The sequence below is a fragment of the Globicephala melas genome, chromosome 2 (genome assembly GCF_963455315.2).
Source record: "Globicephala melas chromosome 2, mGloMel1.2, whole genome shotgun sequence".
NCBI classification, from domain to species: Eukaryota; Metazoa; Chordata; class Mammalia; order Artiodactyla; family Delphinidae; genus Globicephala; species Globicephala melas.
Genome location: NC_083315.2, coordinates 15,719,885 through 15,745,944, shown reverse-complemented (window position 1 = coordinate 15,745,944; position 26,060 = coordinate 15,719,885). Strand labels below are relative to the sequence as shown.

The window sequence follows — 26,060 nt, the reverse complement described above, 5'->3', positions numbered from 1 at the left end:
AAATGCCTTGTTGTGATTAAAAACACCAGGGATTTCAAGAACATTGAGATTCAACGGGGAGGTGCTTTGCTTAATTCCAGGGTTCCGTCGCAGCCACAATGGCTGAATTTGTATCAGAGGGTCCTCTCTGAAATGGTCTGCCCAAACCTGAAATTCTGATATGGCTGGAACATTAAGGTGGATGTGAAGATGTAACCTTAATAATAATGCCTCATATTTTGTGGTGCCTAAGAGTTGTATTTATATATATATTATGTCATAAGATTCTCAGAGCAGTCATTTGAGGGAGAAAGGGCAGCATGCCATTATTTCAATTTCATAGGTGAAGAAAATGGCTTGGTGTGGTTAAGTGGTTTAGCAAGGCCCTCAGTTAATAAGAGACAAAATCAAGATTAGGTCCTCAGTCTTCTGACCTCATGAGTGGCATTCTTTCTGTATGACCACACTGGTTTTTAATATGTGGTGATTTATTTGAATGTCATATGCAAAAAAGCTTTGCATTGATGAAGTAGACTTAAATTGTGAGAAATTATCCTGATGTTAATCTCTTTGTAATTTGTTCCTAAGCTTTCTTTTTCACCTATTGTTTTATTTCTTAAAAAGCCACATGTGGGGTTGTGAAAGTGGATTTCTTTTTTCTCCCATTAGGCTCAAACTATGAAAGATGTGATTTTGAGGATGGACTCTGTAGTATGATGCAAGATCAGAGTCTGCGACTTGGCTGGGGAAAGAGGAGTGGGATAACTGGCCCATCACCTCCATTTCATGACCACAACGGTGATATGTCTGGTAAGTGCTTTGAACTTTTTTTTTTTTTTTTTGGTCAAGTGGTTGGTAAGGACAGTAGAATCAGAGCTGATGGTTAGATATTAAGGATGATGATGTCTAATTTTATACATTCTTTAACTATATTCAAGATATTTATGATTCTAAAATGTCATATTAGATACTTATAATTGGGTTCCTGGGACCTCAAAGGTCTATCTAGATAATAATTGGGATTTTCTAGCTATTTTGACTCTGTAAGGAAACTGTGAAATTTAAACATAGTACTCCATAGGTTAATTTGTCAAATATCTTTGCTTTTGTTTAGACTGATTTTAGCTTTCTCTAGTAATACTTGAATTCTTCGGCTGACTAGAAAGCTCTGATGGGAGTTCTGGAGGCAGACATTTATTCATTTCTTTAGTTGTTAACTAATGAAGTTCATTCACTTGCCATTTTATACCAGGTGATTAAGATATTTTAGTAAAGCAAAAACTGACTCTGTGCCTGCCTTCACCTGATGGCCTTACACATGGTATGAAAAGAGGTAATCTTTTGCCTGGCATAACTAATTGAAGGCTGGTGATTTTTTAATAAAATTTATACTTTTCTCAAATAAATACAACTAAATGTTAAATATGAGTATTCCCTAGAGACAATTTAAAGTGATTAGATGTTAGTGGTTTGGAAATGTTTACATAAATACTGTACATGTGGTTAGAATTTTGGTGCTGTCACTAGCTATATAATCTTGAGCAATTTACTTTGTTAAACCTTGGTTTTCTCAACTCTAAAATCTATCATAAGATAGGATTTGAGAGCTAAGTAAGATATTGTAAGTAGAGCTTGTCATAAAATACCTGATAAAAGTTGATGTTTAGTACATTTCTGAATAATTTTGGTGTTCCTAATTTTAACTCTTATGTAAGTAAAATGGAGTTTATTGTCCTTGGCTTTGATGACAAAAATAAGTTTTAAAAAAGAGTGTTTAACAATTGTTAGGAATAAGCCAACTTTATCACTAAAAATAAAAACGGGGGGAGCCAGACTTCACAAACAGGACCGACTCACTGCAATTACATGAAACATTTATTATGGATACAGTTGTGTTAGATGGTGATATTAAATCTGGTTCCCAAATTTTAACCATTGTAATTCCATTTCCCTTTTAGAACCTCCTCACTGTTTTTTCCTTTTACTTAGAGGAAGATTTTTCACAGTATACAGCTACTTACCTTAGTCTCCATCATGGGCAGCATACTTGATATTTTCTTTTTATGTTATATGTGGCTCTGATTCTCTTCTTCTTGCCACCTCGTCTTGAAGTTAGACAACATCAGGGTCTCCACCCCTTTTCTTTTCTCCTCCATTTCCTCCCTCTTTCTTTCTTCCTTCTCTTTTCTTATTTTGCCATTTGATAGCCTAGTAAAGAGATAAAATGGGATCAATTCACATCAAAATTGAAATGTTATATAGGCAGACACTATCTTAGCTATATCGCTTGGTTTAATTTAAGATCTCTGGAGTCAGACTGGTTGTGTATGAACACTGGCCCTGCTAACCTGCTAGCTGTGTGGTCTCAGTTTCCTCATCTGTAAAATGGAAATAATAATAATACTATAAGCCTCATAGGGAAAGAGGGGCAAAATGTTGCCTAGCATAATAATTGAAGGCTAGTGGTTTTAATAATAGTGATGCATCTCTTATAACTACAATTAAATGTTAAAATATGAGTATTTCCCTAGAGACTGCTTTAAATAAGCAAATGTTTTGCCTTCAGATATAAGGTGCTTGAAAATGTTTATGGAAAAAGTAGTCATGCTGGAATCTTGTCTCCATTCAACAATCCTTATTTCATGAGTAGTAATAAAATTTTTGATTAACTTACACTTGAAATAATTTGTCAGTGCTCCAGATTAATATCTTTCATCATGTAATCAATGCCTTGAGAAGTTTTCAGAGCTAAGTTTGAAAATCTATTAGAACATTAAAAACATCACTGTGTCAATATTTGAAGTCTACTAAAGCTTGAGGCAAAGTGATTAAGATGTAGTATTGATTTTTAAAAGTGTATAACATTGTAATTAGATAAAATAGTATCATTACACAAATTCAAATATATCTTTGCAATGATAGTAAAACTTTTTTAAAAGAATGGAATATAATAGTTTTTCTTATAAGAATATAAAAGTTTTTCTTATAACAAATATGAGTTTTTCTTAATTCTTATAAAAATAGTTTAAAATAATTCTAGAATTCAGCTCATGGTAAAGGTGATACGTGAGGTTTTTAAAATATATAGTTCTCTGTAAACCTAAACTGTATAGGTTATCAAAGATAAAAGACATTATTTGGAAAGTTAATATTTCCTTTTATACCACAGATTATTTTTCTTATTTGGGTATTTAAAATTAGGTTTAAATGGGATTATGAGAACTTATTTTAACCAATTGCTAAATTGGGTCTAAAACCCATATATTATATTATGAAACACACACACTATTAAACAGCATCCAGTCTTTTTATTCTGTTCTAGGGAGGTATGATGATCATAGTCTAGGACTGGAGGTCCTTTGCTATCCTCCACAGACACACCTGCAGGACCCATTTCTGCAGCATTTCTTTGGTCATGTGGGATTGTTGGGCAGCACATAATAGCTTTGAAAGTTTCATCTACACTGTGTTTCTTAATTTATGGCCGTATTAGCTCTATCTTGCCTAGTAAGCTATGAACAGGATCTATGAACCCACTTATTTTTTTATTTGTATGTTCCCCCAACAAGAGTTTATTATAAAAATTTTCAAGAATGTGAAAAAGTTTGAAAAAACTTACTGCGACTAACCATATACCTACCACTTAGGTTATATAATTAAAATTACTATTCTATGTTTGTTTTATCAGTATCTATCCATCCACCCAACCCTTTCTCCATCCATCAATCTGTCATATTTTCTATGCATTCAGAGAAAGTTGCAGGAATAACTTTACCGCAAATACGGCAACATGGTATCATTAACTAGACGCAGAGATCAACAAACCATGTCCTGTGGGTCATTTTCCTATTTTTGTAAATACAGTTCTAGTGGAACACAGCCATGCCCATTCATTCACAAATTGTCTGTGGCTGCTTTTGTACTACAGTCTTGGAGTTGAGTGGTTGTGACAGTGACCGTATGTCGACAAAGCCTAAACTATTTGGTCCCTTAAGAAAAAGTTTGTCCTTGTGCTGGAGTTAGGTATTCATTACAGTTCTTTTTTTTTCCCTTTGAAGTAAAACTTACGTTATATGAAAATACCAGTTTAAGTGTATCAGTACTATTGGATAAGTTCTGACAAATGCATTCACCTGTGCAACTCAAACCCCTAACAAAATGTGAAACATTACTGTCACACCAGAGAGTCCCCTCAGGTCCCTTCCTAGTCAATCCTTGCTCCCATCCTCTGCTCTCAAAATAATCACTGCTTTAATCCCTTTTCCTCCTCCGTAGATTAGTTTTGCCTATTCTAGAACTTCATTTAAATGAACTTGTGCATTGTATGCCCTTTTGTGTAAGACTTTTCTCACTTTGCTCTCAGATTCATCCAGGTTGTAGCATGTAACATGAGTTCTTTCCTTTTTATTGCTGAGCAGTTTGCAATTGAATAAGTTTATTCGTCAGATCTCCTATTGATGGACACCTGTGTTTTTTTCCTGTTTTGGGCTATTATAAATACAACTGCTATGAATATTTTTGTACAAGTCATTGTGAATATATGTTTTTAACTCTCTTTGGTAAATACGTAGAACTGAAATGCTGCATCAATGGATGTTTACTTTTATGAGGACTGCCAGAGCTTTTTCTAAGGTAGCTGTACAATTTCACACTCCTACCAACAATCTATGAGACTTCTTGTTGTTCTGCCCCTTTGTTAATATTTTCTATTTAGTGGTTTCATTTTGATCATTCTGCTAGGTATGTGGTGGTATCTCACCGTGGTTTGAATTTGAATTTTCCTGATGACTATTGATATTGGTCTCTTTTGCATGAGCTTATTGGCTATTAATATATCTTCTTTTGTAAATTTTCTGCTCACATATGTTGCTTAATTTTTATTGGGCTACTTGTTTTTTATGAATGAGTTGTAATTTTTAAAATAGGCTCTAATTTTGGAGTACATTCACGGCAAAATTGAAGAGACCTCACAGGTTTCCTGTACACCCCATGCTCCCACATACACACAGCCTCCCCCCACTACAAAACTTCCTCACCAGAGTGGTACATATGTTACAATCAATGAACCTACATGGACACATAATTTTCACGCAACATCCGTAGTTTATATTAGGGTTCACTCTTGGCGTTGTACACTCTGTGGATTTGGACAAATGTATAATGACATGTATTGATATGCATTTAAGTTTCATCCATGTCTTTTCATGGCTTGATAGATCATTTCTTTTTAGTGGTGAATAATATTCCACTGTCTGGATGTACTGTAGTTTACCCATGCACCTGCTGAAGGGCATCTTGGTTGTTTCCACATTTTGGCAATTATGAATAAAGCTACCGTAAACATCCAGCCGCTGGTTTTTGTGTGCACGTAAGTTTTCAACTCCTCTGTATAAATACCAAGGAACATGACTGCTTGATTCTATGGTGAGGGTATGCTTAGTTTTATAAGAAACTGCCGGTCTTCTAAAGTGGCCGTACCATTTTGCATTCCCATCAGCAATGGATGAGAGTTCCTTGTACCAGTTTTTATATATCTTGGCTTCCCATTCTTTCTAAGATTTATGCTTACAAATATTTTCTCCAAGTCTGTGGAATGTATATTAATCTTCTTATTGATATTTTTAATGAGAAGTCTTTAATTTTATGAAATCCATTTTTTCTATTTTTACTGTGTCAAATTTGTTGGCATGAAGTTGTTAAGAGTCAGTTATCCTTTCAGTGTCTGTAGAATGTATAGCAACAACCCCCCTTATTCCTGCTGTTGATTATTTGTGTTTTATCTCCTCTCTCCTCTTCTCTTCTACCTAGGATTTTCCTTTTATTTATTTTTCTTTTTTTTCTTATTTCCTGAAGTGGAAATTTTGGTTCACCAGTTTTGATATATATTATTCAGTTAAAACATTTTCTAATTTCCTTTGTAACTTATTCTTTGGTCCATGGATTATTTAGAAGTGTGTTGTTGAATTTCCAAATATTATGTTTGTGGGGTTTTGACATTATTATTGACTTCTGATTTTAATTACCTTTTGGTTAATACATTCTTTTATTTCAATCTTTTAAAATATTTTGAGACTTAGTTTATGATACAGCATATAATCTGTCTTGGTGAAAATACCACGTGAATTAGAAAAGAATGTGTATTCTGCAATTATTGGGTATAGGGGTCTATAACTATCATTTAGGTTAAGGTGATAAAATAGTGTGCAAGTCATCTGTCTTTTCTTACGTTGTTTTTACGATATATTTTTTCCTATTGTTTGTTTTCAACCTGTCTGTGTCTTTATACTTAAAGTGTGTCTCTGGGAGACAGCATATAGTTGAATCTTGCTTTTGTATCCATTATGATAATTCATTTCATTGGAATGTTTAATCCATTAAATTTAATGTAATAATTGGTATTGTTAGATTTAGCTCAACATTTTATTGTTTGTCTTCTGTTTGAACATTCTGTTTTTGATCCTTCTGGTCTCCTTCTCTGCCTTCTTTGGGATTATTTGACTATTTTTAAAAATCCTTTTTTAATTGGCTTTTTAGATGTATGTCTTAACATTTAATTTTGTAGTAACTCTAGGGATTATGGCATATACTCTTAACTCTTTATAGTATACTTAAAATTGATACTGTAAAATATACTTACAATGTAGAAAATTTAGAAAAGCATAGGTCATTTATCCCTTTCTCATTGTCCTTTACTTTATAGTGATCCCATGTATTACGTCTATAATCTATAATATGTAAGTTATAAATCTTACGAGTCAATGCTATTTTTCTTTAAATATTATTAAAAATAAATGAAGAGAAAAATATTCTTTTATCATATACATTACTTGCAATAATCTCCATTTCTTCTATCTGAGTTTGTCTCTAGTATCATTTCTCTTCAGCATAAAGAATTTCCTTTAGTATTTCTTGTAGTCCAGTTCTGCTGATGATAAATTGTTAGTTTTCCTTCACTGAAAATGTCTTTATTTTCTCTTTATTCTTGAAATATATTCTCATTAGATATAGAATTGTTTCATGCACGTGTTTTTCTTTTAGTGCTTTAAAGATGTTATTTCCCTGTCTTCTGGCCTCCCTATTCCCTGATGTGACATTCACAGTTATTAAAATGATTGTTTTGCTATATTTAATATAGCTTTGTTTTTCTTAGTGCTATCAAGATATTTTATGTTGGTTTTAATCAATTGGCTATAATGTGCCTAGGCATGAGATTTTTAAAAGTCCTAATCAAGTTAAATAAGCTTCATGAATTTTAAATTGTTTTTCCACCAGTTTTGGAAAGTGTTCTCCCCTTATTTACTCAGATATATTTTTCCATCTCATTCTTTCTCTCCTCTCCTTCTTGGACTTCAATCATCATGATGTTAGACAACATGTCTAACATATTGTTATTGAGGGTCTTATATAGTTTGATTGTTTTCTCTTTTTTCACATTGAACAATTTCAATTGATTTATTTTCAAGTTCTGTGATTTTTTTCCGTGTCATCTTTAATATGCTTATAAGCCTATCTAATGATCTTTTAAAAATATCAGATATTATATAAAAATTTTCATTTAATTGCTTTTAAATTGTGTTAATTTCTCTACTAAGATCTCTTATCCTTTCATGCATTATGAGTGTATTGTCCTTCACTGAGCATCAGTATAATTGTAATTTAAAAATCCTTGTCTCCTTCATCTCAGAATTGACCTCTGTTGACTGTCTTTTCCCATGGCATGGTCGTATTTTCCTGGTCCTTTTTCTGTCAAATAATTTTGGATCACATCTATGACATTATAAATTTACTACTGTAGAGTCTCTGGATTCTGTTATATTTATTGAGAGTACTTATGATTGATTTCGTTTAAGTAGGTGATTAGCTTGCTTAGACTCAAATTGAGAATTCTGTTTTGTAGTTTAGATATCAATTCAGTAGTTCAAATATCAATTCAGCTCTTTTAGCTTTAGTTACTAGAAGTGTTCCCTGCACATGCATGCTTCAGTTTTAGGTGGAGATTTGGGTGGAGTTTATTCATAGAACATGGGTCACCCCTTTTTAAGGCTCTTTTCTTTCTAGAATTCTGCCCTTTATTTATGGCGGACCTGCATGTCCTTGGCTTCTTTACCCGATTCTTCAGGCTAAGGAAATAGCAACCTTTCTATCAGTGTTTTAGCTGCAGTGGTAGCTTAACCTCAGGCCAAAGCTTTTAGGTTTTTCTTGTTTTTTTAATATAAGCATTATATTCATCACTGGTTTTTCTAACACCAGGATGTCCTAAACTGATCTATGCTGCCCTTTCTGAAGGGCACTAGGAACCATAATCTATTTCTCAATACTTGACAGGCTGTGTTATTTAGACAGTGGCTTAGATTCTTTTATTAATAAGAAACAGCAAAAGACAAAAAATAGAAAAGAGTCTCATATTCTTACTCTCTAGATCAAGTTTTTATAGCCTTTATAGTTTTAATATCCATTTATTTTGATGTTAGTGGAAAAGTAATGTTTATTTATTCTATATATTTAAAAACTTTTTATTGGGCAAATATATTATTCCACACATTGTGTATGTGTAGCTATAATAGTGAACAAGAACACAGATCTTGTCCCCAGTGAAGCTGCAGTTTAGTAATGGAGACATTAACCTGAACATTAATGTTCTATTCCAGGAATCTGCATATTTTTTTTAAAGGGCCAGATAGTAAATAATTGTGGCTTTTTAGGGTATACAGTCTGTGTCTCAACTACTCAACCCTGCCACTATACTGCGAAAGTTGCCATAAACAATACTTAAAGATAAAGCATGACTATATTATAATAAAACTTTACTGATGGACACTGGAATTTATAATTCATATAACTTTCACATGTCATAAAATACTATTCTTTTGAATTTTTTTAACCATTTAAATGTGTAAAAACCCTTAGCTCTCAGGCCATGCAAAATCAGGTGGAAGGTGAGATTTGTCTGCAGGTCATAGTTTGCTGTCCCTTAGTCTGTTCAATAAACATTAATTGAGCATTTTTGCATCTGACAGTATGCAATGGGGATACATAAGTAAAGGATAAAATTCCTCCACTAACAGATAAGTTATAATCTTAATTTTAGTGGTTGGTATTCAATTCATTTTTGTAGCAAACATCGGTGAAGCTTACTTTGATCTATACTCTGATTTTGCAAAGAAATCAGCTTCATTACACTGTTATTTAAAAATTCATCTGAATTTTCAATTATGGAGGAGATTTTATTACAGTAGTTAACCCTGTTTCTTATAATAAAAATAAAAATAAGAATTATGTTCATTAAGAGGGTATACAGTGTATTTTTCCACTTGTTGCATTTTTAATATTGTAGTTACACTAGTTTAAAAGTAAAAATTAAAGATGAAAAATTTATTATGTTTATGAAATATAATTTTATATGTTGGTATCAATTGTTAATTTCAGTTCAAAAGCTCTTATTAAGCCCTGTGTGTAAGGCATCATGATAAAGGCTGTGAATGTTATAAAGATTTTTAAGATACATGTTGCATATTAGAGTGTTTATGATCTCTTTGGAAAGCATTCTCAAGAATAACCCAGTTAATTTTAATACAGGGAGAAATTAGAAAAGTACTATAATATTAGTCTGAGCAGATTGCTCTGTGGCTATAGGCAAATTCTGACACTGGAAAGGAGAAGGGCATTTGAGAAAGGACTTGAAAGATGAATGATGTTTCAATGGACAAGGAAGTGAAAGAAATATTTCAAACTGAAAGAACCCCATAAGGACCGTATAGAGTTACTTGGTGTGCCCAGGCAATGATACAGCAGTCTGCTATGGCTAGAGAATACGGTCTCTGGAAATGAAGATTAGGCCAAAAGTGTATTCGGGAATGTCAGGAATTATGTCACCCAAAGGTTACAGATTTTGCTCATCAGTACCATTTCCTTCCCTCTTTTCCCATCTCTACCCAAACTCCTTCACAGCTGACAGTCCTATTACCAATAATTACCAATACTGTCCAAGCAGGCAGTGGAAATGAGAGGGTTGATGGATAATGCAACTCCTCAGCCACACCACATAATTAATTTCAAAGGCATACACATTTGGTACTTCGTAATTCTTTCTGCCTCAAGTAGTGTTTTGCAGAGAGCTTCCGTTTTTGTTTTTCTTTCCCACAAATTCTTTGATTGCCAAGTTCATGATATCAGGGTTCTTGATGTGTGCCTGCATGTGTGCATTTAAAATAAGCTACATGAGGTTTATATAATTCTTCTATAAACGTGATGCTTATTTTTTATTGGATAATATATTTGTTTATTTCCTCATTCCTTTTATTTCAAATTCAGGTAATATATCAGTCAGGGAAGCATAATTGACAACCCAGATGATTATTTGAATTAACTGATATGACGCCAATGAAATTACTCCACATAAATTAGTAGTAAACCTATCTTAAAGTAAATGATATTATTTCACTAATTAGAGCCACAAAATAATATGTGCTACAATTTCTCTGTAGACATAGAACTTTTTCCTTTATATCATTTGCTTTCCTTTTGGCAGAAATTTTATCTTTACAGGCAGGTGACTTATTTGTTAAATTTATATGAGTATTAATTCAAATTAATTCCGCCTCATACTGAATCCATACTGAACAGAAATACATAAAATAAATGTATATTGAAATAAATATGATACAAATTTCAAAGAATGTACCTTTTGAATCATAGCCAGATGGTCAGTAGACTGAGATTCTGCCAAATGAAAGTGGGCAGGGACTTTTACCAATTAAAGTGGTTGGAAAGGACTCAGAAGATTTTAGTTCTCTGCAAATGAAGTCTCGCAATTCTGATGATTAGTTATGCTGATTCAGTGTCCTACAACCGAATCAGTAAAGGGAGAACTCGTAGGAACATAACTACTTTAGGCCTCATAGATTTTGGTCAGTACCTTATAACATAGCAAATGGAACAAGGGAACCAAATTAGTGGCTACTGATTGTAGTGGGCAGAATTCTAAAGATGTCCCCCCCAAGACTCTCATCCCCTGGTTATTCAAACACTAATCTAGGTACTTCTGTCAAAGAACTTTGCAGTTGTAATTAAAGTTACCAATTAGCTAATCTTAACATGGGAAGATTATCATCGACTGTTCAAATGGGCTGATGTAATTGCATGGTTCCTTAGGACCTTCTATGTACAAGACCATGTCATTTGCAAATAGATTTTTACTTTCTGTTTCCTTTCTGGCTGCCTTTTATTTCATTTCCTTGTCTAATTGCCCACCTAGAAACTTCGGTGCAATGTTGAATGGAATTGGTGATAGCAGATATCCTTATTTCCATTAGTGGAAAACTTTTTAAACTTTTACCATCAGGTTTGATGTTAGCTGAGGGTTTTTTGTAGATGTCATTTATCAAGTAAGCATGTTCACGTCTCTAATATATGAAGTGTTTTTTATCCCAATAAAGTGTTAGACTTTGTCATATGTGTTTTCTGCATCTATTGAGATGATCATGTCATTTTGGGCCTTTATTTATATGGTGGTGGTGTTTTGTTTTTTGGGTTTTTTTTTTGCGGTACGCGGGCCTCTCACTGCTGTGGCCTCTCCCGTTGCTGAGCACAGGCTCTGCACGCACAGGCTCAGCGGCCGTGGCTCACGGGCCCAGCCGCTCCGCGGCATGTGGAATCTTGGCGGACCGGGGCACGAACCCGTGTCCCCTGCATCGGCAGGCGGACTCTCAACCACTGCGCCACCAGGGAAGCCCTATATGGTGTTTTATAGTGATTAGTTTTCATATAGTGATTGGTTTTCATATGTTGAACCAAATTTGCATTCCTGGGGTAAATTCCGCTTGGTCATGGTGAATAATCCTTTTTCTATCTTTATGTCTTGCTTGATGAGGCTTTCCAGTATTTTGTTTAGTATTTTTACATGTATGTTAATCAGGGATATTGATCTATAATTTTCTCTTTTTTTGATCTGTTCGTGACATGTTTGCCAGGTTTTGGTATCAAGGAAATAATGGCCGCACAGAATGGATTGGGAAGTCTTTCCTCTTATAATTTGTGCAAGAGTTGGTGAAGTTAGTGTTAATTCTCTAAATGTTTTATAGAATTCACTAGTTCATCCTTCTGTGACTGAGAATTTCTTTGTGGGGAGCTTTTTGGTTACTGATTCATTCTTTTGTTATCTATTCAGATTTTCTATCTCTACTAGAGTCAGTTTAGGTCCTGAATCAGTTTTTGTGTCTTGCTAGGATTTTTTTCATATTATCAAGGTTATCTAATTTGTTAGCCTGCATTTGTTGATAATGTTTCCTTATAATTCTTTTTATTTCTATAAAGTTGGTAGTTCTGACCCTTGTTTCACTATTCATTCAGTAAATTGAGTTGTCTTTTTTTTTTTTTAATTGGTCAGGCTAGTGAAAGATTTGTCCATTTTGTTGATCTTTCCAAAAAACAACTTTTGGTTTACTTAATTTTATTCTATTGGTTGTCTATTCTCTATTTGATTTGTTTATGCTCTAATATTTACTATTTTCTTCTACTACTTGCTTTGGGTTTAGTTTGCTCTTCTTCCAGCTTCGTAAGGTGCAAGTTTAGATTGTTGATTTTAAAACTTTTTTTTTAAATTTAGTAATTTATAGCTATAAATTTATTTCTAAGCACAAATTTAACTGCATCTCATGCATTTTGATATATTGTATTTTCACAATGCTTCAAAATGCATGAGATGCAGTTAAATTAGTTATTCATCTCAAGTATTTTCTAATTTCTCTTCTGATTTTCACCTTTGACCCATTAGGAGTGTGTTATTTAATTTCTACATATTTGCAAATTTCCTTAATTTCTTTCTGTTTCTGTTTTTCTTTCTTTCTTTCTGTTCTTGACTCAAATCACTCCATTGTAGCTGTAGAACATACTTGTATGATTAACATCCTCTTAAATGTATGGAGACTTGTTTTGTGGCCTAAAATAAGGTCGTTCCTGGAGAACATTTTGTGTACATAATAGAAGCATATGCATTTTGCTGCTGTTGGATAGAGGATTCCATATGTGTCTGTTAGGTCTAACTGGTTTATAGTGTTGCTCAAGTCTTCTGTACCCGTACTGATCTTCTGTCTAATTGTTCTATTCATTCTGAAAAATGGGGTGTTGAAGTTTCCAACTATTATTGTTGAATTCTCTGTTTTCACTTTGATTCTATTAGTTTTTGTTTCTTATATTTTGGGGCTCTGTTTTTAGGTGCATATATATTTATAATTGTTATTTGATGGGTTGATTCTTTTTTCATTATAAATTGTTCTTTTATGTCTCTAATAACATTTTTATTGTGCATTAAAATATGTTTTATGAATTTCCAGCTCTCTTTTAGTTGTTTGTATATTTTTTATATTTCTTTATTTTCAACCCTTTAATTTGTAGTTGAATTGTTGGCTTATGTCTTTATACAATATATCAACCTCAGACTTTTGATTGATAAGATAGGATTTACACCTGCTATCTGCTATTTGTTTTGTCTATGTCTTTCTTGTTACTCTGTTCCTCCATTACTGTTTTCTTCTCTGTTACATATATATTTTCTATATGTATTATATATTGTATGTATATATATAATATTTTGAATTAGTTTACTGGATTCTTTATAGTGATTACAATAATCGATGCTGGATTAGTACAATTTAATTGCAATAGTATTTAAGAAATTTGTCCTGCCTAGCTCTATTCTCCCCACCTTTATGCTGCTATTGCCACAAATAGCATCTTAATATATTGTGTGCCCATCAACACTGAATTTTGAGTTTTATCAAATATAACAATCAATTATAGTGATTAGTTATTGATTTTATAATTTATATCTCTTTACTGATAGTCTCTACTTTGTAAGATATCATTCTCATGGTTTCTTAGTTCTTTAGACATGGTTTCCTTTAGATCTTTGAAATATTTTAAATATCTGATTTAAAGTCTTTTTTTCGGTAGGTCCAGCATCTGGGCTTTCTCAGAGACACTTTTGTTTGATTGTTTTTTTCCTTTGTGTGAGTCACATTTTTTTGTTTCTTTGCATTTCTCACAATTTCTTTTGAAACACGGACATCTACAACAATATAATGTGGCAAGTGTGGAAATCTTTTTCCCTCAATTTTACAGTTTGTTGTGGTTTGTTGTATTTGTTGTTTTTACTTTAGTGACTTTCCTGGAATAATTCTGTAAAGTCTTTATTCCTGTCATGTGTGTCCATTGAATTCTCTGCTTGGTCAGCTAAGTGGTCAGCTGTAAAGAGAGTTTCTTAAATGCCTGGAACCAATAAATTTCCCAGTGTTCGTTTAGGGACTCTATTGTGGTGTATCTTCAACACTTACCTAGGCAGTTGATATCTCTGTCTTATTCTTCACTTCCTGCCTTAAGAGAGCTTCAAAGTCAGCCAGAGATGAGAGCTTAGGGCCTTTTCAGGTCTTTCCAGAGCATGTGTACAGCCCTATGCATGCACGTGTCTCTATAGGTTTGCAGGAAGATGTTGGAGCATTTCAAAGCTCCTATGCAACATTTCAGTTTTGCTTTAAGCTTTTGGTTAGTCTATTGTTGACCCCATATGTTATGTACTGCACCAAGCAACAGTAAAGTTAAAACACTTGCCAGTAATTGTTTTCAACACATGCCTACTGTAAAGAGTCTATTTGCACTGGGCAATCTCAGACAGCCTTATAAGTGGTATCTTTCAGGAAACACCAGACATATCAAATAATGATAATTATTTAATAATTATTTGGTAATGAGGCTTGAAAGAGTGTTAACTCTATTCTGCTCATTTCTGTGTTTGCCATGCTGCCCCAGGAGTGTGGGCTGCCATTTTTTATAGTTGCTGTGGAGCTGGAGAGCGGTAGGAATAGGGCCAAGTGAAAAAGAAAAAGAAAAGAACCCCCCCCCCTAAAATTTACTGTTTTTACTGAGATTCAGTTATTTATTGAATAAAAGGTCTCCAGTTTGCTGTAAGCTTTACTGTGGCCATTTTTGCCAATATTTTCATTGTTTTTATTGAGGAGAAAAATTTCAGAGGTCTTTACATTGACATTTTTATTAATATCACTCTCATTTTTATTGCTTATTTTATGATTCCCTAAAGTGATCCACCTAGCCCTTTATCACTGAAGCAGACCTAAAGGTACATGGCAGCATTTATTTACACAGTGCTAGCAATTATAGGGAATTACTATTTGAGGGTATCCTTTGATACAGTTTTAACAAATATTATGTGCTTATGTCAAACTTGTTAGTCTAATGAACAGGAATGAGGCAAACCTTATGATTCAACAGAAATGGAATTTAATAAACAGAAATTACCAACTTGAAGGAGTTTGTATCTAAGACTGTTATTTAACCTCTGTTATCTGAACTGAGCCATATTTCTGTCACAAATGAACACACTTTTCCTGTTCCAAAAGTTTTGACATTTTAACCTTTGCTTCAGACCTTGGATCTTGTCACAATGATCCATTCCTGCAGCCTGATTTTTTTTTTTTGATGTTATCTTACTGTTAAAATACTCAGTTTTTCGAGTTCCTTTGAGCCCATTGGTTACTCTACAGCATGCAATAGGATTTCTGTTTCTCCTGCTTGCATTCATTCCCATTAATCACTTAGAACTTGGGAAATGGAAGAAAGGCAAGACTGCCTATCAGTAGTTGAAGAAAGTGAGACTGAAAATTCTACCTTATCTTTTCTAAGGATCAAGGTTGGGGTAATTCACTGCCCAAAGTTATTGAATTAGCCCTCAAAACTTGATTCATGGTTTTTGTTGCTTTCATATTTTATATACTTCTGGGGTTTTACTCCTACATGTACCCAGCTACTAAGAAGAAAAAGCCCTTTAACATAAACATTTAATATTATAAATGGAGGGCTTCCCTGGTGGTGCAGTGGTTGAGAGTCCGCCTGCCGACGCAGGGGACATGGGTTCGTGCCCCGGTCCGGGAAGATCCCACATGCTGCGGAGCGCCTGGGCCTGTGAGCCGTGGCCGCTGAGCCTGCACGTCCGAAGCCTGTGCTCCGCAATGGGAGAGGCCACAACAGTGAGAGGCCCGCATACCGGGAAAAAAAAAAAAAAAAAAAGATTATAAATGCAGTCATCCTGTCTTATTTTGTAATTTTAATAATTCTTATTTTGTAGCTTTAATAATTAACGACTTCATCACAAGGTGGTTTTAAATCTGTTTCGAAGATAGGCTATGAAGTTGCTTTTATTGATGCAGGAATATAATGGGAATTTATGAATCATATGAACAAACTGAAATGAATATGGTAGAGATTAATAGGAGACATGTGATGAGAATGGTGTTGTGTGGTATGATGTTACTAGGCTCCCTCAAGGACTAAAAGGGGTGTGTGGAGATAATATTGAATACCTTTTTTTTTTTTTAATCAGCTTTGTAAGTCTCTTCTTGATGCTTCGAGCCAGCAGTAGGAGAGGATATCAGATGAGGGAATGGGCATGTGGGAAAAACTTATGCTGCCAAGGATCTGCTTCTTTCTTTTATACTCGTAGACCCGATAACTAAAGTCCTAGGGAAAGCAAGATAACTTTCTATAAGATGATGTTCTCTAAGGAACATCTCCAACTGTGAATTAAAGAACTTCTATACTCATAGGGAGCAAGGTAAAATTGAGTGTGCATTTGAAAGAACGCTATTGTCACTAAATTGGAATTAAAAAAATAATAAATAAAAAACAAAAAAACAAGTATTGTTATTGGGTGCATTTTGAATACTTTTTTACCCCATGAAAAGAAATCTTATTACTAGAACAAAGGCTAAAGGATCTCAAGTTGTTTCTGAATTTAAAACTTTACTTTTTATGATAACCTGAAGGTTAACCTCATTTAATTTTTGACAAAATACAGAATAATTTACAGTGTCATAAAATGTACCAGATGACATAGTTTGTATTTATAAAACACCTAGCTTAAATATTCATATAATTTATTATTTTATTGAAAATGCTGTTCTGTTATTTAATACCTTAATGTATCAGTCTGAGTTTTAGGACCAAACTTTCAAAAATAAATATGGTTAATTTAAGTGATTTCCTTGACAAATGAAAATAATTTTTACTGTATGTATCACAAGTGCTTTTTAGTAGCTGAATATTTATAAACAGTAATTGAAGGCCTGTTGAATACTATTACCATTTGTGTTGCAAATAATTGTATTTAAACTGCAAACAATAAATCCATATGGCTTATTATGCTCGTTTGATTATTCACTTGCTTAGCATTTGATTTCCCTGCTGAATTTATGAAGCAAGAGCAAAATAATGGTTGTCCACTTGTATCACCATGATACCAGCTCTTCATCGAAATTATGTTTATAAAATTATTCCAGGTAGTACATTCTGAGAACAATTTTCTGTTATTGCAGGGACTTCAGTTATGCTTATGACTATGTTATATGCAATCATTAATGTTCTTCTGCTTCATTTGGGTACAGTTTGGGAATAGCTATAGGGAAGAAGAGGTTTCTTAGGTTTCATAATTTTACTATTGATTCTCTCAATGATGTGACAATTAAATTTGATTTCCAAGACAGCTTTCAAATACCACAGAATAATTTGGGTAGGTATGCCATCATCAACATCATCAACATCATTTTTTCATTCTTTTTGACAAAGAGTGGCATACCAAAGAGATGAGCAGGAAACAGTGGTTCCCGCATTATACACTATAACCTTGTCAAGCATTGCAAAAAAATCTATGAAAGCCCAGGGAATGTTCCACATTTATTTTATAGGCTTCTAAATAGTAAGTTGACCGGCATGGTCTGTACTGCAGCATACAGAAGAGCATCGGGACTCAGTATCGTTTTCCATAATCCTGGCAAAAGCTGGGACTATTTGATCCAATTCTTTCCGGAGAAAAACGCAACAAAATAGGATCTCTTTTGAATTCTTCATTGAATTACTTATTTTGGTGGGCAGTCCCAGTGTAATGTTTTCCCTGGATATCATCTTTGCTGGGTTATAACTTTCTAAGTTATGAGATGAATTTGGTCATGGACTACAGCCCATAACAGTGTTTTAGGGAGTACACTCACAATTAGTTATTTTACTGGGGAATATATTGAAGTAACAATATCAGCCAGACCATTTGCAAAGATAAATGGTACGGTTAAATATTTCATTCTTTAAAAATATATTGACCCAAAGTGGATATAGGCCTGAATTATTGCCTGGTGTGTTAAATACGTTTACCAGTGGTGGCTCTGCATCTAACACACTGACCCTTGTTTTTAACAGCTCACTTCCTCTCATTGGTCTCGAACGTGGATTCTCCTTCCTCAAACTTACGAAGCAGAGTTTTTCTTTCCACAGATAACCAACAGGGTTGTCAGGTATTTGAAAGCACACAGCATTTGAATTACTTTCCACATTTGGGAACTTCTTTATTATAATTATTTGGACATTCATTATTTTTCACAGATTACATTTTATTACTTCTCCAGCCAGATGAATGGCAAATTAACAGTTGGCTTTCAAACTACCTGTGGTGGTCCTACAAGGCATTTATGGCAAAGCACGGCTGGGCTCCACAATCAGTGGGAGAGGCATGTCCTCAAAATCCAGAGCCCCCAGAGATTTCAGGTATGCACGTTGTATTTTCTGTGTTTGAAGGAAAAATGATAAAGTATAGATGTTTTGCACCAGGTGAATTAAAAGCAGGATGATTAATCATCCCAGTTGTCTGAGGACTGAGGAATTTGCCAGAACTTCAAGTGCTGGAACCAAACAGTCAGAAAATTGGGATGGCCAGTCACCCTAAAAGACAATTTTAAAAAGTTTTAAATTTATGTATCAAAACTAAGGTTGTTCTGTATTAACATATACTGATATATAAGTAAAACATGACCTTCTAATACTCTTCCTAATTTCTTGAATCCCTCCACTTTCCTTAAAAGCTCTCACTCTTCCAATCTTCTCTTTCTTTTCATTGCTTATTCTTAAGAATCACTTCCCTTCCAAAGTTTTCTCATGCTTTTGATAGAATGGGACTATCTTAGGTAATGAGGAAATAGACAGGTTGATTTAAATACTAATTCCAAATGCTGTTGAAGTGGAATATTGTCATATTCATTTCATGGTGAAAGTCAAATTATTCAATACAGTCTTCATTTTCCAAAATAAATTTGAGAATTAAAGCCAATGCAAGCCTATAAAAGACAAACTTATTTATGCAGCCTAATAAAACTTACGGATGGTGGAAATTATAATCCAATAATTATTATGGGAGTTCTTGGAAGAGAATTGCCCACTTTAACATTTTGGACAGCCAAGCGGAATTTTCCGGTAAAAATGGGATCCTACAGCATTTTGTTCTGAACGAATTTGCTTTTTTAAAAAATTTTAAATCTTTATTGGAGTGTAATTGCTTTACAATGGTGTGTTAGTTTCTGCTGTATAACAAAGTGAATCAGCTATACATATACATATACCCCCACATACCCTACCTCTTGCGTCTCCCTCCCCACTTCCCTATCCCACCCCTCTAGGTGGTCACAAAGCACCGAGCTGATCTCCCTGTGCTATGTGGATGCTTCCCACTAGCTATCTGTTTTACATTTAGTAGTGTATATATGTCCATGCCACTCTCTCACTTTGTCCCAGCTTCCCCTTCCCCTTCCCTGTGTCCTCAAGTCCATTGTCTACATCTGCGTCTTTATTCCTGTCCTGCCCTAGGTTCGTCAGAACCATTTTTGTTTTTTTTTTTAGATGCCATATATATGTGTTAGAATGCGACAATTGTTTTTCTCTTTCTTACTTCACTCTGTATGACAGTCTGTAGGTCCATCTACCTCACTACAAATAACTCAATTTCGTTTCTTTTTATGGCTGAGAATATTCCATTGTATATACATGCCACATCTTCTTTATCTATTCATCTGTTGATGGACACTTAGGTTGCTTCCATGTCCTGGCTATTATACATAGAGCATTCTGGTACATGACTCTTTTTGAATTATGGTTTTCTCAGGGTATATGCCCAGGAGTTGGATTGCTGGATCATATGGTAGTTCTATTTTTAGGTTTTAAAGGAACCTCCTTAGTATTCTCCATAGTGGCTGTATCAATTTACATACCAACCAGCAGTGCAAGAGGGTTCCCTTTTCTCCAAGCCCTCTCCAGCATTTATTGTTTGTAGATTTGTTTATGATGGCCATTCTGACCGGGATGAGGTGATACCTCATTGCGGTTTTGATTTGCATTTCTCTAATGATTAATGATGTTGAGCATTCTTTCATGTGTTTGTTGCCAATCTGTATATCTTTCTTGGAGAAATGTCTATTTAGGTCTTCTGCCCATTTTTGTATTGGGTTGTTTGTTTCTTTAATATTGAGCTGCATGAGCTGTTTATATATTTTGGAGATTAATCCTTTGTCCGTTGATTCGTTTGCAAATATTTTCTCCCATTCTGAGGGTTGTCTTTTCCTCTTGTTTATGGTTTGCATTGCTGTGCAAAAGCTTTGAAGTTTCATTAGGTCCCATTTTTTAATTTTTGTTTTTATTTCCATTACTCTAAGAGGTGGATCAAAAAAGATCTTGCTGTGAATTATGTCAAATAGCGTTCTTCCTATGCTTTCCTCTAAGAGTTTTATAGTGTCTGGTTTTACATTTAGGTCTCAAATCCATTTTGAGTTTATTTTTGTGTGTGGTGTTAGGGAGTGTTCTAATTTCATTCTTTTACATGTAGCTGTCCAGTTTTCCCATCACCACTTATTGAAGAGACTGTCTTTTCTCCATTGTATATCTTTGCCTCCTTTGTCATAGATTAGTTGACCATAGGAGTGTGGGTTTATCTCTGGGCTTTCTATCTTGTTCCATTGATCTATGTTTCTGTTTTTGTACCAGTACCATATTGTCTTGATTACTGCAGCTTTGTAGTATAGTCTGAAGTCAGGGAGTCTGATTCCTCCAGATCCATTTTTTGCCCTCAAGACTGCTTTGGCTATTCAGGGTTTTTGTGTCTCCATACAAATTTTAAGATGATTTGTTCTAGTTCCATAAAAAATGCCATTGGTGATTTGATAGGGATTGCATTGAATCTGTAGATTGCTTTGGGTAGTATAGTCGTTTTCACAATATTGATTCTTCCAATCCAAGAACATGGTATATCTCTCCATCTGTTGGTATCATCTTTAATTTCTTTCATCAGTGTCTTACAGTTTTCTGCATACAGGTCTTTTGTCTCCCTAGGTAGGTTTATTCCTAGGTATTTTATTCTTTTTGTTACAATGGTAAATGGGAGTGTTTCCATAATTTCTCTTTCAGATTTTTCATCATTAGTGTATAGGAATGCAAGAGATTTCTGTGCATTAATTTTGTATCCTGAAACTTTACCAAATACATTGATTAGCTCTAGTAGTTTTCTGGTGGCATTTTTAGGATTCTCTATGTATGGTATCATGGCATCTACAAACAGTGACAGTTTTACTTCTTCTTTTCCAATTTGTATTTCTTTTATTTCTTCTCTGATTGCCATGGCTAGGACTTCCAAAACTATGTTGAATAATAGTGGTGAGAGTGGACATCCTTGTCTTGTTCCTGATCTTAGAGGAAATTCTTTCTGTTTTTCACCATTGAGAATGATGTTTGCTGTCGTTTTGTCATGTATGGCCTTTATTATGTTGAGGTAGCTTCCCTCTATGCCCACTTTCTGGAGTGTTTTTATCATAAATAGGTGTTGAATTTTGTCAGAAGATTTTTCTGCATCTATTGAGATGATCATATGGTTTTTATTCTTCAGTTTGTTAATATGGTGTATCACATTGATTGATTTGGATATATTGAAGAATCCTTGCATCCCTGGGATAAATCCCATTTGATTGTGGTGTATGATCCTTTTAATGTGTTTTTGGATTCTGTTTGCTAGTATTTTTTTTGAGGTATTTTGCATCTATATTCATCAGTGATATTGGTTGGTAATTTTCTTTTTTTGTAGTATCTTTGTCTGGTTTTGGTATCAGGGTGATGGTGGCCTCATAGAATGAGTTTGGGAGTGTTCCTTCCTCTGTAATTTCTTAGAAGAGTTTGAGAAGGATGGGTGTTAACTCTTCTCTAAATGTTTGATAGAAGTCACCTGTGAAGCCATCTGGTCCTGGATTTTTGTTTGTTGGAAGATTTTTAATCACAGTTTCAATTTCATTACTTGTGATTGGTCTGTTCATATTTTCTGTTTCTTCCTGCTTCAGTCTTGGAAGGTTATACCTTTCTAAGAAGTTGTCCGTTTCTTCCAGGTTGTCCATTCTATTGGCATAGAGTTGCTTGTAGTAGTCTCTTAGGATGCTTTGTATTTCTGTGGTGTCTGTTGTAACTTCTCCTTTTTCATTTCTAATTTTATTGATTTGAGTCCTCTCCCTCTTTTTCTTGATGAGTCTGGCTAATGGTTTATCAATTTTCTTTATCTTCTCAAAGAACCAGCTTTTAGTTTTATTGATCTCTGCTATTGTTTTCTTTTTTTCTATTTCATTTATTTCTGCTCTCATCTTGATTTCTTCCCTTCTGCTAACTTTGGGTTTTGTTTGTTCTTCTTTCTCTAGTTCCTTTAGGTGTAAGGTTAGATTGTTTGAGATTTTTTTTTGTTTCTTGAGGTAGGCTTGTATAGCTATAAACTTCTCTCTTAGAACTGCTTTTGCTGCATCCCATAGGTTTTGGATCATTGTGTTTTCATTGTCATTTGTCTCTAGGTATTTTTTGATTTCCTCTTTGATTTCTTCAGTGATCTCTTGGTTATTTAGTAACGTATTGTTGAGCCTCCACGTGTTTGTGTTTTTTACTTTTTTTTCCCTGTAATTCATTTCTAATCTCATAGTGTTGTGGTCAGAAAAGATGCTTGATATGATTTCAGTTTTCTTAAGCTTACTGAGGCTTGATTTGTGACCCAAGATGTGATCTATACTGGAGAATGATCCGTGTGCACTTGAGAAGAAAGTGTAATCTGCTTTTTCTGGCTGGAGTGTCCTATAAATACCAATTAAATCTATCTGTTCTATTGTGTCATTTATAGCTTCTCTTTCCTTATTTATTTTCATTTTGGACATTCTGTCCATTGGTGTAAATGAGGTGTTAAAGTCCCCTACTACGATTGTGTTACTGTTAATTTCCCCTTTTATGGCTGTTAGCATTTGCCCTATGTATTGAGGTGCTCCTATGTTGGGTGCATAAATATTTACAATTGTTATATCTTCTACTTGGATTGATCCCTTGATCATTATATTGTGTGCTTGTCTCTTGTAATAGTCTTTATTTTAAAGTCTATTTTGTCTGATATGAGAATTGCTACTCCAGCTTTCTTCTGATTTCCATTTGCATGGACTATCTTTCTCCACCCCTCACTTTCAGTCTGTATGTGTCCTAGGTCCGAAGTCAGTCTCTTGTAGACCGCATATATACAGGTTTTGTTTTTGTATCTATTCAGCCAGTCTATGTCTTTTGGTTGGAGCATTTAATCCATTTAAATTTAAGGTAGTTATCGATATGTATGTTCCTATTACCATTTTCTTAATTATTTTGGGTTAGTTATTGTAGGTCTTGTCCTTCTGTTGTGTTTTCTGCCTTGAGAAGTTCCTTTAGTATTTGTTGTAAAGCTGGTATGGTGGTGCTGAATTCTCTTAGCTTTTGCTTGTCTTTAAGCTGTTGATTTCTCCATCGAATCTGAATGAGATCCTTGCTGGGTAGAGTAATCTTTGTTGTAGATTTTTCTCTTTCATCACTTTAAATATGTCGTGCCACTCCCCTCTGGCTTGCAGAGTTTCTGCTGAAAGATCAGCTGTTACCCTCATGGGATTCCCTTGTATGTTATTTGTTGCTTTTAGTTTAGTGCTTTTAATATTTTTTCCTTGTATTTAGTTTTTGATAATTTGATTAATATATGTCTTGGCATGTTTCTCTTTGGATTTATCCTGTATGGGACTCTCTGTGCTTCCTCAACTTGATTGACAATCCTTACCCATGCTAGGGAAGTTTTCAACTATAATCTCTTCAAATATCTTCTCAGTCCCTTCGTTCTTCTTCTGGGACCCCTATAATTCAAATGTTGGTGCATTTAGTGTTGTCCCAGAGGTCTCTGAGGCTGTCCTCAATTCTTTTAATTCTTTTTTCTTTATTCTGCTCTGTGGTAGTTATTTCCACTATTTTATCTTCCATGTCACTTATCTGTTCTTCTGCCTCAGTTATTTTGCTATTGATTTCTTCTAGAGAATTTTTAGTTTCATTTATTGTGTTGTTCACCATTGTTTGTTTGCTCTTTAGTTCTTCTAGGTCCTTGTTAAACGTTTCTTTTATTTTCTCCAATCTATTTCCAAGATTTAGATCACCTTTACTGTCATTACTCTGAATTGTTTTTCATTTAGACTACCTATTTCCTCTTCATTTGTTTTGTCTGGTGGGTTTTTACCTTGCTTCTTCATGTGCTGTGTAGTTCTCTGTCTTCTCATTTTGCTTAACTTACTGTGTTTGGGATCTTCTTTTTGCAGGCTGCAGGTTCGTTTTTCCTGTTGTTTTTGGTGCCTTCCCCCAGTGGGTAATGTTGGTTCAGTGGGTTTTGTAGGCTTCCTGATGGAGGGGACTGGTGCCTGTGTTCTGATGGATGAGGCTGGATCTTGTCTTTCTGGTGGGCAGGTCCACGTCTGGTGGTGTGTTTTGGGGTGTCTGTGAACTTATTATGATTTTAGGCAGCCTCTCTGCTAATCGGTGTGTTTGTGTTCCTGTCTTGCTCGTTATTTGGCATAGGTTGTCCAGCACTGTAACTTGCTGGTCGTTGAGTGGAGCTGGGTTTTCACATTGAGACAGAGATCTCTGAGAGAGCTTTTGTCATTTGATATTACGTGTGGCCAGGAGGTCTCTGGTGGACCAGTGTCCTGAAGTTGGCTCTCCCACCTGAGAGGCTCTGGCCTGACCCCCAGCCGGAGCACCAAGGCCCTGTCAGCCACACAGCTCAGGAGAAAAGGGAGAAAAAGAAAGAAAGGAAGAAAGGAAGAAAAATAAAATAAAATAGAGTTATTAAAATAAAATATAAAAAATATATTATTAAAAAATAAAAATTTAAAAGAAATAAAAAGAAAGAAGAGAGCAACGAAACTAAAAACAAATCCACCAATGATAAGAAGCGCTAAAAACTATACTAAAAAAACAAAAAAAACAAAAAAATGGACAGACACATCCCCAGGACAAATGGTAAAAGCAAAACTATACAGACAAAATCACACAAAGAAGCATCCACATACACACTCACAAAAGGGGAAAAAAGGAAAAATACATATATATGAAAAGAGAGCAACCAAATCAATAAACATACCAGTGATAATAAACTCTAAATACTAAACTAAGATGAACATAAAACCAGAAACAATTAGATGCAGAAAGCAAACCCCAAGTCAACAGTTTCTCCCAAAGCCCATCAGCTCAATTTTGGGGTGATTCGTTGTCTATTCAGTGATTCCACAGATGTAGGTACTTCAATTTGATTGTGGAGCTTTAATCCTCTGCTCCTGAGGCTGCACAGAGAGATTTCTCTTTCTCTTCTTTGTTCGCACAGCTCCTGGGGTTCAGCTTTGGATCTGGCCCCGCCTCTTTGTGTAGGTCACCTGAGGGCTTCTGTTCCCACCCAGACATTACGGGATTAAAATAGCAGCTGATTCGGGGGCTCTGGTTCACTCAGGCCAGGGGGAGGGAGTGGTACGGAATGCAGGGCGAGCCTGTGGTGGCAGAGGCTGGCGTGATGTTGCAATAGTCTGAGGCGTGCTGTGTGTCCTCGTGGGGAAGTTGTACCTGGATCACGGGACCTTGGCAGTGGCAGGCTGCACAGCCTCCCGGGAGGGGAGGTGTGGATAGAGACCTGTGCTCGCACACAGGCTTCTTGGTGGCTGCAGCAGTAGCCTTAGCATTTCATGTCTGTCTCTGGTGTCTGTGCTGATAGCTGTGACTCGTTCCCATCTCTGGAGCTCATTTAGGCGGTGCTCTGAATCCCCTCTCCTCGCACACCCTGGAACAATGGTCTCTTGCCCCTTAGGCAGGTCCAGACTTTTCTTGGACTGCCTCCCGGGTAGGTAGTCTTGGACTACCTCCCGGGT

The 26,060-nt window shown here is 34.9% G+C and overlaps 1 protein-coding gene across 1 annotated transcript in view; it reads left to right on the top strand.

Annotated features, from left to right (window-relative positions):
* MALRD1 (MAM and LDL receptor class A domain containing 1) overlaps positions 1 to 26,060 on the top strand; it is a 584,500-nt gene that overhangs the window by 9,190 nt on the left and 549,250 nt on the right. The window contains exons 3-5 of the mRNA XM_060293508.1: positions 649 to 789; positions 18,235 to 18,329; positions 18,418 to 18,579. Of these exons, the coding sequence (XP_060149491.1) occupies positions 649 to 789; positions 18,235 to 18,329; positions 18,418 to 18,579 (398 nt within the window). The remainder of the gene's footprint in view (positions 1 to 648; positions 790 to 18,234; positions 18,330 to 18,417; positions 18,580 to 26,060) is intronic.